The following is a 14,901-nucleotide window of genomic DNA, read 5'->3' as shown; positions in this document are numbered from 1 at the left end:
AGTAAAGAATGATGGGGCAATGTCAATATATATGTTTATTAAATTGATATTAACATAATGATATAAGAGAAGAGATAAAATTTATATATTTGAAAGGAATAAGAAAATCACCAGTTCCAACATCTAAAGAAATTAATTCGGATAGTCTAGAATTTACAGAAAATGGAAGAACGACGGTGAGGGAGATGCATGAAGAGCGACAGATGGACGACACGCGCTGAAGACCGATCAAGATGCGAATCTCCGACGACGGTTGTGTGCGACGGAGACGACAAAACTTGTGAGGATGGAAGAACGGGGAAGACGGGATCGAATATTTAAAATTTCAGTTCTGTCTCGAAAATAGGAAAACTCTCGACGTCGTTATCTATTCGTCGAGAATAGTTAGATAAAGTTCCAACGAGTCACTAATATCGGCCATTCCCAACGCTCCATGTATGGCGTCGGGGATCTTGCTCTGACACATAATTAATGTTTAAGTTTATTCCAACGTCTCAACCAATCGGGAACTATATTTCTATTTCTGACGCCATGCGTGGAGCGTCGAGGATCTTACTTCGACACATAATAAATGTTTGAGTTTATCCTGACGTCCTGTGTAACCTATCGGGAACTGTGTTCGTATTTTCAATGTCGTTTGATAAACGTCAGGATCGGCTTCTTATTTTTTGACGTTTTCATGACACATCAGGTAAATGTGATACTAAAATAATGATTTTGCTATATCCCGACGTATGGATCCCAACGTCGAAAATAGCCACTTGTCCCGACGTTTCGTCCGTCAACGCCTTTTTGTACGTGGAAAAAATCCCGATTTCTTGTAGTGAGGGAACCTTGAGAAATGATCTGTATGTGTTATGGGTTAGAAGGTTAGCTCATGTGAGTGAAAGAGATTTACAAGCACTTTCTCAAAAAGGTTTGCTAGGAGTTAATGTTGAACTCCCATTTTGTGAGCATTGTATAATGGGAAAGTCTACTAGAGTAAAGTTTGCGAGAGGGAAACACACAACCAAAGGTATTGTAGATTATGTTCATTCAAATTTATGGGGTACTATGAAGGTGCCTTCTATGGGATGTTCGAGATACTGCATGTCTATCATTGACGATTTTTCAAGGAAAGTGTGGATGTATCCATTGAAACAAAACGATGAAGTTTTTGAAAATATTCTTGAATGGAAGAAGCAGGTTAAGAACCAAACAAGTAGGAATGTCAAGTATCTGAAGACAAATAATAGTTTAGAATTTGTGAATAACAAATTCAATAGTTTTTTCAAATTTGAGGGATTTTACTATCACGTACGCATGAGGTATAGGCAGGTAAAGCTCCATGTTTAGATCATTTTACAGTGTTCGGATGCCAAGCTTAGGCTCACGTTAAAAATGAAAAGTCGAACAAGAGGACATTGAAATGTATGTCTATCGGTTATTCTCGTGATCTCAAACAATATAGACATTTTTTTTTTTTTTTTTTTTTTGTAATATCCAAAAGTCAAACAAAGGACACAAGGTTAATCAGAAAGATATTTTTTATAACATAACATAACATAACAAAATGAGTGTGAAAAAGCAAGTGGCAATGAGTAATGACACGTTATGTCTATTTCAAAAAGGAAAATGCGACATTAAATGCTGCGTAGAGCGTCGCTACTTTCAGACCTCGGAATGGGGTCCACCATAAGACGACTTTTTCTACGTATAATTTATTATTATTTTTGAAATAGGCTTATCAGTGGTTTAACTAAATTTGTACAACAATTTATATTAAATTGATCAAATTCACCAATTTATTATTGAAAATAATAATTATGTTAATTACAAGATGATAAGATATAACCATTAAAACTTTTAATGTAATATTCTTTCCAACTCTATCCCACGTTTTATTATTCATCATTTTTAACGTTTATTAAAAGGATTTTTTTCAAAAATATAAAAAAACTCTCAAATATTTATACAATAATTTTGAAAACATAAAAAGTTCAAATATCTACCCTGTAAAATATTAAAAATGTCCCGTCAATCACGTCGTCAACAATTTTTAAGTCATATGACTACAATTTATATGCGATCGTTTACATATTACTACAGATTGTTTATATATGACTACAATTTATCATTTTAATTCCAACCTTTAATTTTTTTTAATTCTTTTGGTACACGTTTAGATTTATTTACAGGATCATTTACTTTTTTTTTTTTACATTTGCTACTCTAGTCCAAATGATTTTTTTAAAATTCTTTACACCAAATTTTTTGTTTTTTTAACGATCTTTTACTTTTAAATCATCTTTACGTTTGTTATTCCAATCTAAATATTTTTTTTCAATACTTTTTATACGTAATCTTTTATTTTTTAGACAATAATTTAGATTTGGCTAGACAAAGGTAAATAACGTAAATAAAAAATTGAAAAATAGGAAAGATGGTGGAAAGAAATCGTAGAAAAAGGAAGATGAAAGAAAAAGAGGAAATGGCTGGAGAAGATGAAATAGCGAGTAAGACAATCGCGAAGAAGAAAAGAAAGATTGAAAAGCAAACTTGAAATATTTAAAAAATGGTTAAATAGACTTTGTTAAACGAGCTTTTATGTTTTGTTACATTTATAACCGTTTTCCTTTATTAAATCTCTTCGCAATGCATACATAAATCTTTATTTGAATACACAAACATTCTGGTAGGACTTGAACAGTAATACTCTTTATTTTTTTAAATCAAACATACGTATTTAACGTAAAAAAGTTAAGTACTGAAACCAACTTTGAACTCCATGAAACATGTTTTTTAAAGACTTCCTGAAATTTAATAAGTAAATAAAACTATTTTGTTTCTTAGAGGATGGTGGTGGTGGTAGTTATTATTATTGCGTTTATTTGTTTTGCAAAAGCTAAGATTTTTTAGATATTATTTTTTTATTCAACTAAAAATTTTGAAACACAAATTAAATAACACACAAAGAAACCATAATTACCAATTTCTTCCAACGATATATAAATCCTCCAACACATCTCAATTAAGCATCCCAAATTACCACTAAGAAAAAACCCCCCAAAGTTCACAGAAATCAATCAATGGAGATGATAAATAGTTTGAAGATAGAAATAATCTCAACAGAGACAATAAAGCCTTCATCTCCAACACCTTCAACCCACCGACACCACAAACTTTCATTTCTCGACCAATTTGCCCCTGCCAGCTACACTCCTCTCCTCTTCTTCTACCCCGGTGACGCCGACCACCGCGATCGGTGTCGGAAATTGAAGGAGTCTCTCGCTGAAACCTTGAGCCGGTTCTATCTTCTCGCCGGCACTCTGGTGGAGGATTATTTGGTGGAGTGTAACGATGAGGGCGTGGCGTTTTCTGAAGCGAGAGTTTCCGGCAGCCTGTCGGAAGTTATGGAGAATCCAAACGACGTTGCTTCGTTGAATCGACTGCTACCGTTTCCCCCTGATGCTGTTCTTGAAAGGGAGTGTATTTTGGGTGTTCAATATAATGTTTTTGAGTGCGGTGGTGCTGTGATTGGTCTTTGTGTTACTCACAAGGTCGTCGACGGCACCTCCGCCAGCATGTTCACCAAAGCTTGGGCTTCCACTTGTCGTGGAGACAGCCGTAAGTAGAGTAATTAAAAGCTTAAGCTAATTATAAATTTTTTATTTATATTATTTTCAACATTCTTATTCATTTATCAATATTCAGTCAACATCAATTGGAAAAGAAATAGCAACCACCTTTCTATTTGTATATATTTAATTACTTCCAAAGAAATAATAATAATAGAGTATGCATTTGATTGCCCTGATCTGTTCTACCTCTTCATCAGAGTACCCCATAGTGCCGACATTCGATGCGACGGACCTATTCCCAGCAATAGAAATCCGCGGAAACAAACGGCAATCCCGTATGCACAAAATGATAACAAGAAGATTCATCTTCAATAAATCCAATATCGCTGCTCTAAAAAACCAAGCCAATTCCGCCGCATTATTCCTCAACCAACCCCCTCCTTCCCGAGTAGAATCCGTCTCCGGCTTCCTCTGGAACCGATTCATAGCTCTATCCCATCAAAAAACCCCAACCAAAGCAAAGCGTTTCACCGTAATCCAAGTCGTCAATCTCCGCAACCGAATGAACCCACCGTTGCCGCATCACTCCTTCGGCAACATCTGGTGGTCTGCCACCGCCGACGTTCCAATCGACGAGAAACAAGACTTCCCGTCGTTGGTCGGTAAAATCAGAGAAGCGATACAAGAAATCGACGATGAATATACAAAGACGCTGCAAGATACGGAGAAATCGTTGAGGGCAAAAATGAAGATGGGGGAAAGGCTTTATTCAGGGGAAGTGGAAATGTTTAGCTTCACAAGTTGGTGCAATTTTCCAGTTTATGAAACGGACTTTGGTTGGGAAAAACCGACGTGGTTCTGTACTCCTGGGCGGCCGTACAAAAACGTGGTGCTTTTTGTTAACACTAGCGATGGTGAAGGAATCGAAGCATGGGTCAATATGGAGGAAAATGATATGGCGCTTTTTGAAAATGATTCCGAGCTTCTTTCCTTTACGTCATCATCCTGAAATTTAGTTTATTGTTATTTTTAAAAAATATCCATTTAAATTTTCATAATTTTGATTGTATTTCTATCCATTTAAATATGAAATTTTTTTAGGTGGGCATCAATATGAATTTTATGTTATATTTTATTTGATGATATAATTTTATTATTTTTTATTACCTTAGTAATATTCATACTAAATAAATAAACATACAAAAGCTCCTTTTTCCTTTGACTGTACTTTTGCTGTTGTCTTTGGAAATATCATTGCAATATGTTTTGGATTAATGTTGATCAATGGTGGTGTGTTTTTTCCTTCTTTTTCTTTACTGTCCTTCTTTAAGGCAGAATTTGTATGTTTGTTAGAGTTGTCGATTTTATATCTTTGGATTGAAGTCTTGTTTTTGTAGTCAATCGATTATCTTGATCACACATGACATATCAAAGAGATTGCGAAAGGATGAGTTTTTTTTTTTAAATATTAGAGTGTTTGTTGTAAAGCATCTCGTAGCTCTTGCTATTGGTTCTTGAAAAGGGTTAATTCCTTATGTTAGGGGAAGCTTGAGATTTTATTCCTTTCTCAAACAACTCAAGGGCAATATTAAAGATTACAAAGTAATAGTTGTGCTTTTGAACATCTTACATTTATAGTTTTCATGTGACTTATAGTTTCCCTATGTGCAATATGGGATTGGGCTTGGCCCAGTTGGTTAGACTTGGGGCCTCGTTAGTTTACCAGTCGAATTAGCTTTTTTGTCTTTTAAGAAATTGTTCTTTCAGCAATCTGTTGGATAACAACGGAGTGTTTATCAATTTTTTTTTATTTATTTTTTTTTTTTGGAAAAAACGTATTAATCAGGTTATTTATCCAAAACTAAAATAAACTAAATTGTTTTAGCCAATCCTTTTGTTTTTTCTTTTTTTATAATCAGTTAAGTGGATATGTATATAAATTCGAGAATCTAAGTTTTTTATAGTTGAAAGTTTAAAGATATAATTACGTATCAGTTTTGCAAATTATTCTAAAATTGACTTGAATAGTGAATTCTTTATGATCTTAAATTATATTGCACTATATTTCATCTTCAAAAATATTGTTCGTGTAGATTTTTTTACTTTCGTTTATTTAAATAAAATTTTTTTACAATTAATTAAAGTATAATTTTGAAAACAGAAACATAAAGATTAGCATAATCTCAAAATTAATAGTAAAATGTTTGAGTTAATTATCTTACATTCAAGCTAATCGAGCTTAACTTAATCAACATCTATATATAAGAGATTAATTGTTTAAATTTTATAAAAGAGAGATTAAAAATAAAAGCCATCCTCAATAAATTTTCATATATTAATCTCTGATATATAAAAAATGCAACAAAATAAATATTAAACAGAAAAGAAAATATATTTATATTGAGAAATAATTTTCAAAAAGGTACATAACTAATAACGCGAAAAAGAAAAACTAATTAGGGGCAAAATAAAAATAAAGAATATATATCTTAGCAATCTAATAAATCACTCCTAAATCAGAGAAAAACTAAGGCGACCATTAATATTCTGTACTCATAATTAGCTACCGGAAGTGGCCTTCGACGACCGGCGTCGAGAGAACAACAGCTAATCCCTCCTCCATATCGCGGATGGCGGCTCCGTCTCTAAAATCAGGAGGCAAAAGCAATGCAAGCAAGCAAAAGCATGGCGGAAGAGGCGCCATCTTCTTCAACATTGGAGCTACTTCTCTTGAATTTCGGATATTTGGCTTTATTGCATTGGATTTGCTTCGTCGTCGCCGTCGTCGTCGCCGCTGCCACCGCTGACACCGCTGTCTGCGGAGGCTGAACTTGCTGGTACTTCCTCCTCAGTGTTTCTTCCACTTTAGACACCATTTTTTCTTCTTTTTCTTTTCTTTTTTTTTTTTTTTAATTACAAAGCTAAACAAAGAAAGATGTTTTTTTAAGGAAATGATGGAAAGTCGCAAACTTGATTTGTGTTGTGGGAACATCCCTACATATGCACCTCTTTTTATAGTAGTGTAGGATGACGAAAATGCCCCTGCCACTTGGGATTAATTCCTGTTTCGTTCTTATCCCATTTCAATTATAAAAAAAAGAAAAGTATTGTTTTTAAGAATGGGTGTTTAGAATACGTATCAAAACAACCAAATATTTACGATTTCAAGAATGAAAAAAGCTCACATGCACGTAATGAAAAATACAAAAAATGCTCCCGTCCACAACACGTATAATATATTTTATATACGGTCGTTTAAATTTGTCTACACTATCGTTTATTTTTTTACACGATCGATGTTGAACACGGTTTTTAAAAATTAGATTTTTTTAATTATTATTTGCAGTCTATGGGCCCTTAAAACTTCCTGTCTTCTTATTCCTCATCTCAATAAACAGTACCTGAAATTGTAGCATGTCCAAGATGAAGCTCAATAATAATTTTGTATTCTTATGTTGTTGTTTAGCTTGAATACCCTAATCAAATTTCAACAAATTCTTAAAATTACGATTTCTTAGTTTAGAAATCGACTTGGTTTTTGAAATATCAATAGAAAATATATTAAAGAAACACCGAGGTTTATAATATGTGAAAGTGATGTTTATAAGTTTAACTAAAAAAAATATTTGATTTTGAAATAAGGTCTTTAACGTAGTTGATATAGATCATGATCATATTTTGTTTTGATAAATCTTGGGTACATGCATCTCACACGATTGCAAAGAAAAAAGTAATGTATGTTTTCTTGGAAAGTAATTCAACATAAACAAAAGTGTTACAAACGTTTACTTTTTCTAATATATATATGTATATAAATGTTACCATCTAAACTAAAGGGGCTAACAAATATTTAATTTGTTTGTTGATATTATTAGTAGTAGTGGTAGACATGGGATTGGGATATGATATTGAAGTTATAGAATAATGTTTTGATATATATATATATATAGCTCCAAAGTTCCAACGGCCGTATCTTTGAACCATAGATTGAACTTGTTTTAAAAACTATATTATAAACATTATTTTAATTAGAAGTATATGATATTGGTGAAGTAAATAATTAAATACTAAACCACCACTCCCCATTCCATATTGATATGTCTTTCATGAAATGATTTGTGTATATATAAATATCTTAAATAGAAGCATTGGATTCTCTTTTTGAGTGGATTGGGTAGCTAATTAATTAGCCATACATATATATAAATATTCCATGCAATGAGCTGGGTTTTCTTTCTTAATTAAACCTATTGTAGTTACATTATCTATCCTCTGTTTCTAAATTTACAAACAATTGATATATATTTGATTATATAATAATGTGTTTATTTTAGCACTTAATCATAATAATGGTGTGTTTTTTAAACATATTATAATGTTGGTTTATGAAATAGAAGTTTTAAAAAAAGTGAAAATGTTCATGCCAAAGTTGGGATGGGTTTTGATATGCATTTCACGTGAACATATGGTTGGATGAAGTTGGTTTATCAAATCCGTTAGTAAATGTTCAAATTAACTTCGACGATAAAGGAGTAAAAATTGACCGTTGGTCGATCGATTGGTCGATTAAGTGTTTATTTAATTTTTTTAAAAAATTGTTGTTAGTTTCTATTTTTCACAAACTGATGCACCAACTTAATTTCTCCTAATCTTCTACCGACTACCTTTGAGTTTGGTCAGTTTTAATCGATCGGCTTGATTTTTCTGCCTATCATACTCACCTCTAAATATCATGCATGTAATGTTCACATTAGATTTGTGATTTGAAGAAGAGATACCTTACAATAAAAAAAAAAAAAAAAAAAAAAAAAAAAAAAAAAGAGTCTTTTGACATATTGAAGAAGAGTAAGAATTTTAAGTTCGAGTTCAATTAGTTCTTTCTTCATACGGAATTAGATCAATGTAATTACACAAAGAATCATCCAAAGTACTATTTAGATTATATTTTTTTCTCTATCCTACCCAAGTTAGGATTGAATTACCAATAATGAATTAATCCTGGATTTTTTTTTATTCTAAATTATTGGAGTTTAACGTAATACAAAACATATTATAGGAAAAAATTAAAGAAAGGAAAGTTATTAGGGTTTGAATTAGGAGATTATGATGGAAATTTTGTCATGTTATATTGAAGAGAGAGCTCTGTCATGTGCAACACCCATGTGATCATGTGTTGTTGTTCCTCTTTGTCTTCTTCCCTTTTCTAGCATTGTTGTCTCATTGTGGTCTCATTTCTCTTCTTTATAATTTTAACTTTTAAGTCAAGATGCATGCATCCATTATTGAACTCAAATTAAAGCTTAGAATCAAGAATTTTGGGAACATTTAGAATATGTTTTGTATCCATTTTTTATGTGTATATATATTAAATTATTGGTTAAAAGTACATGTAGCTAGTGGTGAGAAAGATTCAAATCCGATACGAATATAATTACCTAAAGTTTTATCTATTTGAGTCATCACTTTAGTTAATTTGTCCGATGTGGATAAGTAAAAGTATTTAATTTAAGGATATTCTTTAAGAAGATGAATATAGTCACGTATATTAAATTATTGAACTATTTAAAAGAGTTCTATATATAAAGTCATGTTTTTTTAAGTAAGGAAATGCTATGACTTTGTTGAATCGTTGGCTCTTTGTACAAAAATATAAAAGTAAGAGATTAAACATGAAACTTCGAGAAAATTAGGGTATGTTTTTATTTACTTTTAAAACTCTATTATTTATATTCGACCCTAAAAAACAAACGCTATTGTCTGTGAACACTTTTAAATCTTTGATCGCACGGTTTAATAATGCATTAAATATTTCAAATCAAAATAACTTTCTGATTATAACATTTAAAATTTTGTTAATTTTCTTTTTCTTGTTTTATTAATTAAGACTCCCTTTACCGACTATTTCATTTTTAGTTTTAGTTTTTTAAAAAAAAATAATTAAGTTTGTTCATTTCTTAACACAATTTGCATATTTCACGAGTATAATCGTTGAATTTTTAGTCAAATCACAAACAAAACAAACACAAGGTTTTAAAGTTAGATTTTTTTCTATCCAACAAAAATTTATCTATATATTATTTTCTCTTTAATTAATTTTGATTTTCATGGTAGAAGTGGTAATTACTCTAATAATACATTGTCTGTATGCTTTTTAAGGATTATAGATTAAAGTAAACAAAAACATTAGCCAATAATGTTTTGCATTATTCATAATTATTTAACTAATAATGAACCAAGTATATGCTTTTACATACTAATTCGAAGAATAAGACCCTTTTGTTTTCTTTAATTTCTTCTTCACATTGTTCATTTCCTTTCAAATCAAATCAAACCATGAAAACCCAATTTTTTCCCAACAATAAAGAAAAAAAATGATTTGTGTGCACATATCAACTCATGAAAAGACCCTTTGAACAGATGATGATTAAATTGCCAACAAGCTTTAGCTATATATATTAAACACGAGTTACGAGCTTAGTATTTTAAACTTATTTTCTCAAATTTACAATAACTCTCGTAAAAAAAACAATTTGAAAAGTATAACACATTAGTCAATAAATTAAAAAACCATCGATAATAATTTCTTTATAAATTATTACCAAAACACCATCGATAATAATGAGTGACATTAATTTCTAACATAATTTCGTCAAAGTTTGTACAGTGTACCGAAAAAGATACCTCTCCTTAATTCTAGCAATGTCTTCAAACCTTTCAATTTATGAAAATATATATCGAGAGAAACAAACATGTCGATGTAAGAATCGTCACTCCCGCTTAGAGTTTTAAAACATATGCAAATTAATATAATGCATTAGAGATGGGCTTAATTATAATAAGAGATGTGGGTGTGGGTACTGATTGTAATAATTAATACAATTGTAATAGACAATGAAGTTTAAGGTGAGTACATGAACCCATAATTCTGAACATCAAGGGGCCATTGTTTTAGAAAATGGGATGTTTCCTATTTTCACTACATCCATCTTTTGCTTGCTTTTCAATGTCTTTTTTCTCTTTTCTACTTCTTTCAACCTTTGGGTTCAATTCATCCTTTTAGTATTTATGGTCACATTTAGTTTTTGTTTGGTCTCTATATTCTAAAATGTATAGGTTTAGAAATATTATATTCTTAAAAATTTAAGAGTAAAAGTGTAAGATATTGAAACATTAAAACAAAAATTAATAACTCCAATGTAAAAAAAAAAAAAACGTAGGGAGCAGATGAGAAGTTGACAAAGCCATAATATTTTCGTTAATATTAATAATATGCTGAAATTGATTTTGTTTTTGTTTTTGTTTTTATTATACAGTCTGGATCTTTGTCTTTCTTTGGAATCTACCAAAGTATCATTGGTTGAGTTCCATTATTAACTTAATTAATCATGAGGCCATTTAAACTTTCAAAAATTATTCTTTGAATTTATTCTAAATACAGCTAGCATTTTATATATATATATAATAATTCAATTTTAGCTCATCATTGCTTATTGGTTCCCATTCCTATTTTCTTTTTCCCATTTACAAAAAAAAAAAAATTGTAATTTTCATTTTAACTTAAAATTTAATAGAAATTGACAAATTTTTATTCCAAATTTTTTTTTTTATTATTTTTAAATTTTCTAAGTTTTTTTTAATACAAAATGTAAGAACAAAAAATTATTGTTAAATAAGATCTTTTTTTATAATATAAAATAAAGAGTAAAATGATTGGGGGCTTACTACTCTGGGCCTTCACGGGACTTTCAGAAGGCTTCAGCCCAAATTCGTCGTCGGATCCAAAATGGCAATTATGGGCCATAAAATTCCATTGACCTGTAATGAATATGGGCCTTCCACTGAATAATTTTTATCGACCCATACAGCCCATTTACTTGATAGAATTGTATCCATTATATTTATCCAAAATTTGGAATGATTGGTGAATCTAAAATTTTTAAAGGATTAAAGATATTTAGTATTTTGTAATCATTGAAGATTGGATTTTTTGTCGGTGAGACTTCTGAGTTTTTGTATCAAATCTCGTAGTGTACTTTCTTATTCTAACAGGTAAGAAATTTTAATGCATTGTTTATTTTGAATTCGTTCACAATTATCGTCGTGAACAAATTTGGAATCAAATTTCTCTTACATATTAAAAATATTTTGTATTTATCCAAATTTGGATTTTGTTATATTATCAGTAGGACTGTGATCTTTTTGTGTCAAATCTTGCAATGCACTCTCTTCATGTTATCACTACAATTTCAATTTCCCTATCTATCTCCTTTAGTGAAGGTCAAATGAAAAATCAACCAACATTGGAGAAAAAAATGAATGTCCTCTTCCTTAAATTTCAAATGTCATAATATAGATAACAAAAAATTTATATTTAAAAGTAAACCAACCATCACTCTTAAATCAATATCTAATGAATGATGGACTAAAAAGATCATATGTTTGAAACTTGATGGGATCAAATTACTAATATAGAAAGAAAGAAAAAGACAAACAAAGAAGTAAAGGACCAAAAAATAATGTTCCATTTAATTTTCAACCTATGAATTGCTTGGGCTTTGGTTAGTGATTGAAATTAATCATATAAAGACTACGAATTCAAGTCAAATAGATTAGAAAAGAACACAAGACAAATTGAATTTTATGTCAAATGTAACATAGCGATGATTGAAATGATCATTTAAGTGTGTAGAGCTAAATTGTATATCTAAAATGTCTGGAGACGAAATAATAAAAAAAGAAAAACATAAAGCGTAAGATTGAAACAAACATTTTAAGAGATTAAAAAGTTAGAATGGAACAATCCTGAAAGCTAATGGATTGAAAAGAGTTTTACCTTTTTTTTTCCCACTTTTGTGTTGATGAGGTTGAAAGAGGACATGATTCACATGACTCATGATATTACATATGTGAGTGTTTAGTTTAATATGTGTTATAAAACATGTTAAATTAACAAAACTTTAGAACTAATTCGAATTGACTTTGTTAAAGTGTCAAATTTATTTTATGAACTCTTTATATTAAAAACCTATTAGAAATTGATAACGTTTAAGAATTGTAAATAAAAACAAAACATCTTCATACTTTTTCTAGACGTACAACTTCACACATTTTTGTTAGGACTCAATTTAGATTGAAAATCATAATTAACATAGAATATGAAAAAAATTAAAAATACCAAGAAAATAAACAAAATTTGGGCCAAAATCAATAGCACCCTTATGCCCAAATTGGGCCTAAGGAAGAGAGTTAATTTGTGTCAAGGCCCAAATCAACGAACTTTACCTCAACCAAAGGTATGCCTTGCACATGCCTTATGCCTTACACATATCTTGACTAAAGCATCGCCCTTTAACCAAAAGAGGTTTGGTCGAGGCACACACCTCCATTTAGTAAGTTGAAAGATTATCCTAAAACAACCCAATATTCACAAACAAGAGCCTATCTCATATGATATTCAAGTATACTGATAACCAAAAGGTTTGTGATTTAAATATCTTCGTCCCCAATTGTTGTATTTGAGAGAGAGAGAAAAAAAAAACTTCAAAACCTTATTACATACTCTCTAATTTTCACATATTTCACTCTTTATCTTAGACATAAGATCACGTGCAAAAAACATCATACCAATATACTAATATAAAGAAGAAGAAAAAACGTGCATTAGTCCATACACATTTTGACATCCAACACATCTAAATCTACAGTATTTACCTTAAATTGCTAAAAATGTAATTCAATTTAAAAATAGCAAAAAGAAAGAGAAAAAGAAAGCTTTATAAATAAAACAAATCACCTAAATGGCATAAACAAAATATATTTTTAAAGAGTATTTAAAGATTAAAAGTATTAGAAAAAAGGACTATATTTCACAACCTTAGAATAATAATTAAAAAAAAAAAAGAACAATTTGATTTAATTATTAAAAGTAGCTTATCATACAAAACTCAATTTGGACCCTCCTGCCTTTAATAAGCTAAATTGCACAAACTATATGCCCTAAATAGTTATATATTATTATACACTTTAATAAAGATATTCTTTTTCTCTTAAAGGAATAATAATTATTTGGTGTGGCTTAATACATACTATTCAACCATATACTCAAAATATACCTTTCAAGATTAAATAACTTTCATTTATTTCTAAAGAAAAAAGAGAAAAAAAAAACATTTTGTAGTATAGTTTTTGTTTAGTAAATTATCAACTTTGTGTTTTTTTTGAATAATATATAAAAAAACTGAAATAATAATAATTTCAATAGCTAATCTAATGGCAAAACTGTCTTCTAACCTCTTTTAGGTTCGGGTTCAAATCACTTCTTTTACATTAGTTGCATCTTTATTCTTTAAGTTATAAAACGTTGTATTTATATGATTCAATTCCTTTTTTAAAAAAAAAAAAAGTTATATCCTTCCTTTTTAATTTTAGTACAGTTCATTTCATTCTTATATTTCAATATTTATATTTTCAATTCCAAATTTTTGCTTACGCTCATTTTTTGTCTTTGATGATATTGATTTTTAACTAATTTTGAGGTGATGCTTTTTTAGTCAATTATGATAGCAATGGTTGAAATTAATTCGTTGACATTGGCAATAAGAATAAAAAATGTGTAGTGTTTATGTCGGAGAAAAATGAAAAATAAACTTAAACTTTTAAGGATAAAAAAAATATCGAAATAAATATTAAATTCGAAATTTAAGAATAAAAATACAAAATTTAACAAAAAAAAATAAAGTTATTCACGAAATATAGCAAAAAGTTTAAATAAACTATATAGAGTTCGATCAAATTTGATATACTTTATAGATAATTTTAATATTTTGCTATTTTTAAAATGATTTTTTTTTTTTTTTGTAATAAGGTTAAGAGAGGATAAGAAAATGAAAAAATAAAAAATAAAGAAGTCAACCCTAAACTTAGTTAGTAATAGAGGGCTGCATGTCTATTGCATCTTTGTAACGTTTCAACACTTTGAAATACACATCTCTGCTTTGCCCTTTGCCCATTATTATTATTATTACTTTATTGTTTTCTTTTATTACGATTTAATTTGTTTTCAACATATACCCACGTCATCGGTGACATCATTAACCTTTTTTTATGGAAATTTTGTTTTTTGTACTTTATTTCATATTTTTATTTACGTCAAATGTTTAATTTATTATTATAATGTGTTGTATATATATATATATTTAGTATTGAGGACTTAGGAGTGCTTTGTGATGTCAACAATTAAAATATTACAATTTCTCTTCTCTTCTTCTTCTTCTTCTTCTTCTTTTTTTTTTTTTTTTTCTTTTTCTCTTTTGTTAATATGTGTATTTTATTTAATATATAG

The 14,901-nt window shown here is 29.5% G+C and overlaps 1 protein-coding gene across 1 annotated transcript; it reads left to right on the top strand.

The window, feature by feature from the left end:
- The first annotated feature begins 2,962 nt into the window (after window positions 1-2,962).
- On the top strand, window positions 2,963-4,618 carry LOC103484210 (stemmadenine O-acetyltransferase-like). Its single transcript, XM_008441174.3, has 2 exons — window positions 2,963-3,606; window positions 3,818-4,618. The coding sequence occupies exons 1-2, from the start codon at window positions 3,069-3,071 to the stop codon at window positions 4,567-4,569; spliced, it is 1,290 nt and encodes a 429-aa protein (XP_008439396.3). The 5' UTR covers window positions 2,963-3,068; the 3' UTR covers window positions 4,570-4,618.
- The last annotated feature ends 10,283 nt before the right edge of the window (window positions 4,619-14,901 follow it).

The sequence above is a fragment of the Cucumis melo genome, chromosome 12 (genome assembly GCF_025177605.1).
Source record: "Cucumis melo cultivar AY chromosome 12, USDA_Cmelo_AY_1.0, whole genome shotgun sequence".
In the NCBI taxonomy this organism is placed as follows: domain Eukaryota; kingdom Viridiplantae; phylum Streptophyta; class Magnoliopsida; order Cucurbitales; family Cucurbitaceae; genus Cucumis; species Cucumis melo.
The sequence above is the reverse complement of the archived record's forward strand: the minus strand, read 5'-3'. Positions and strand labels throughout refer to the sequence as shown.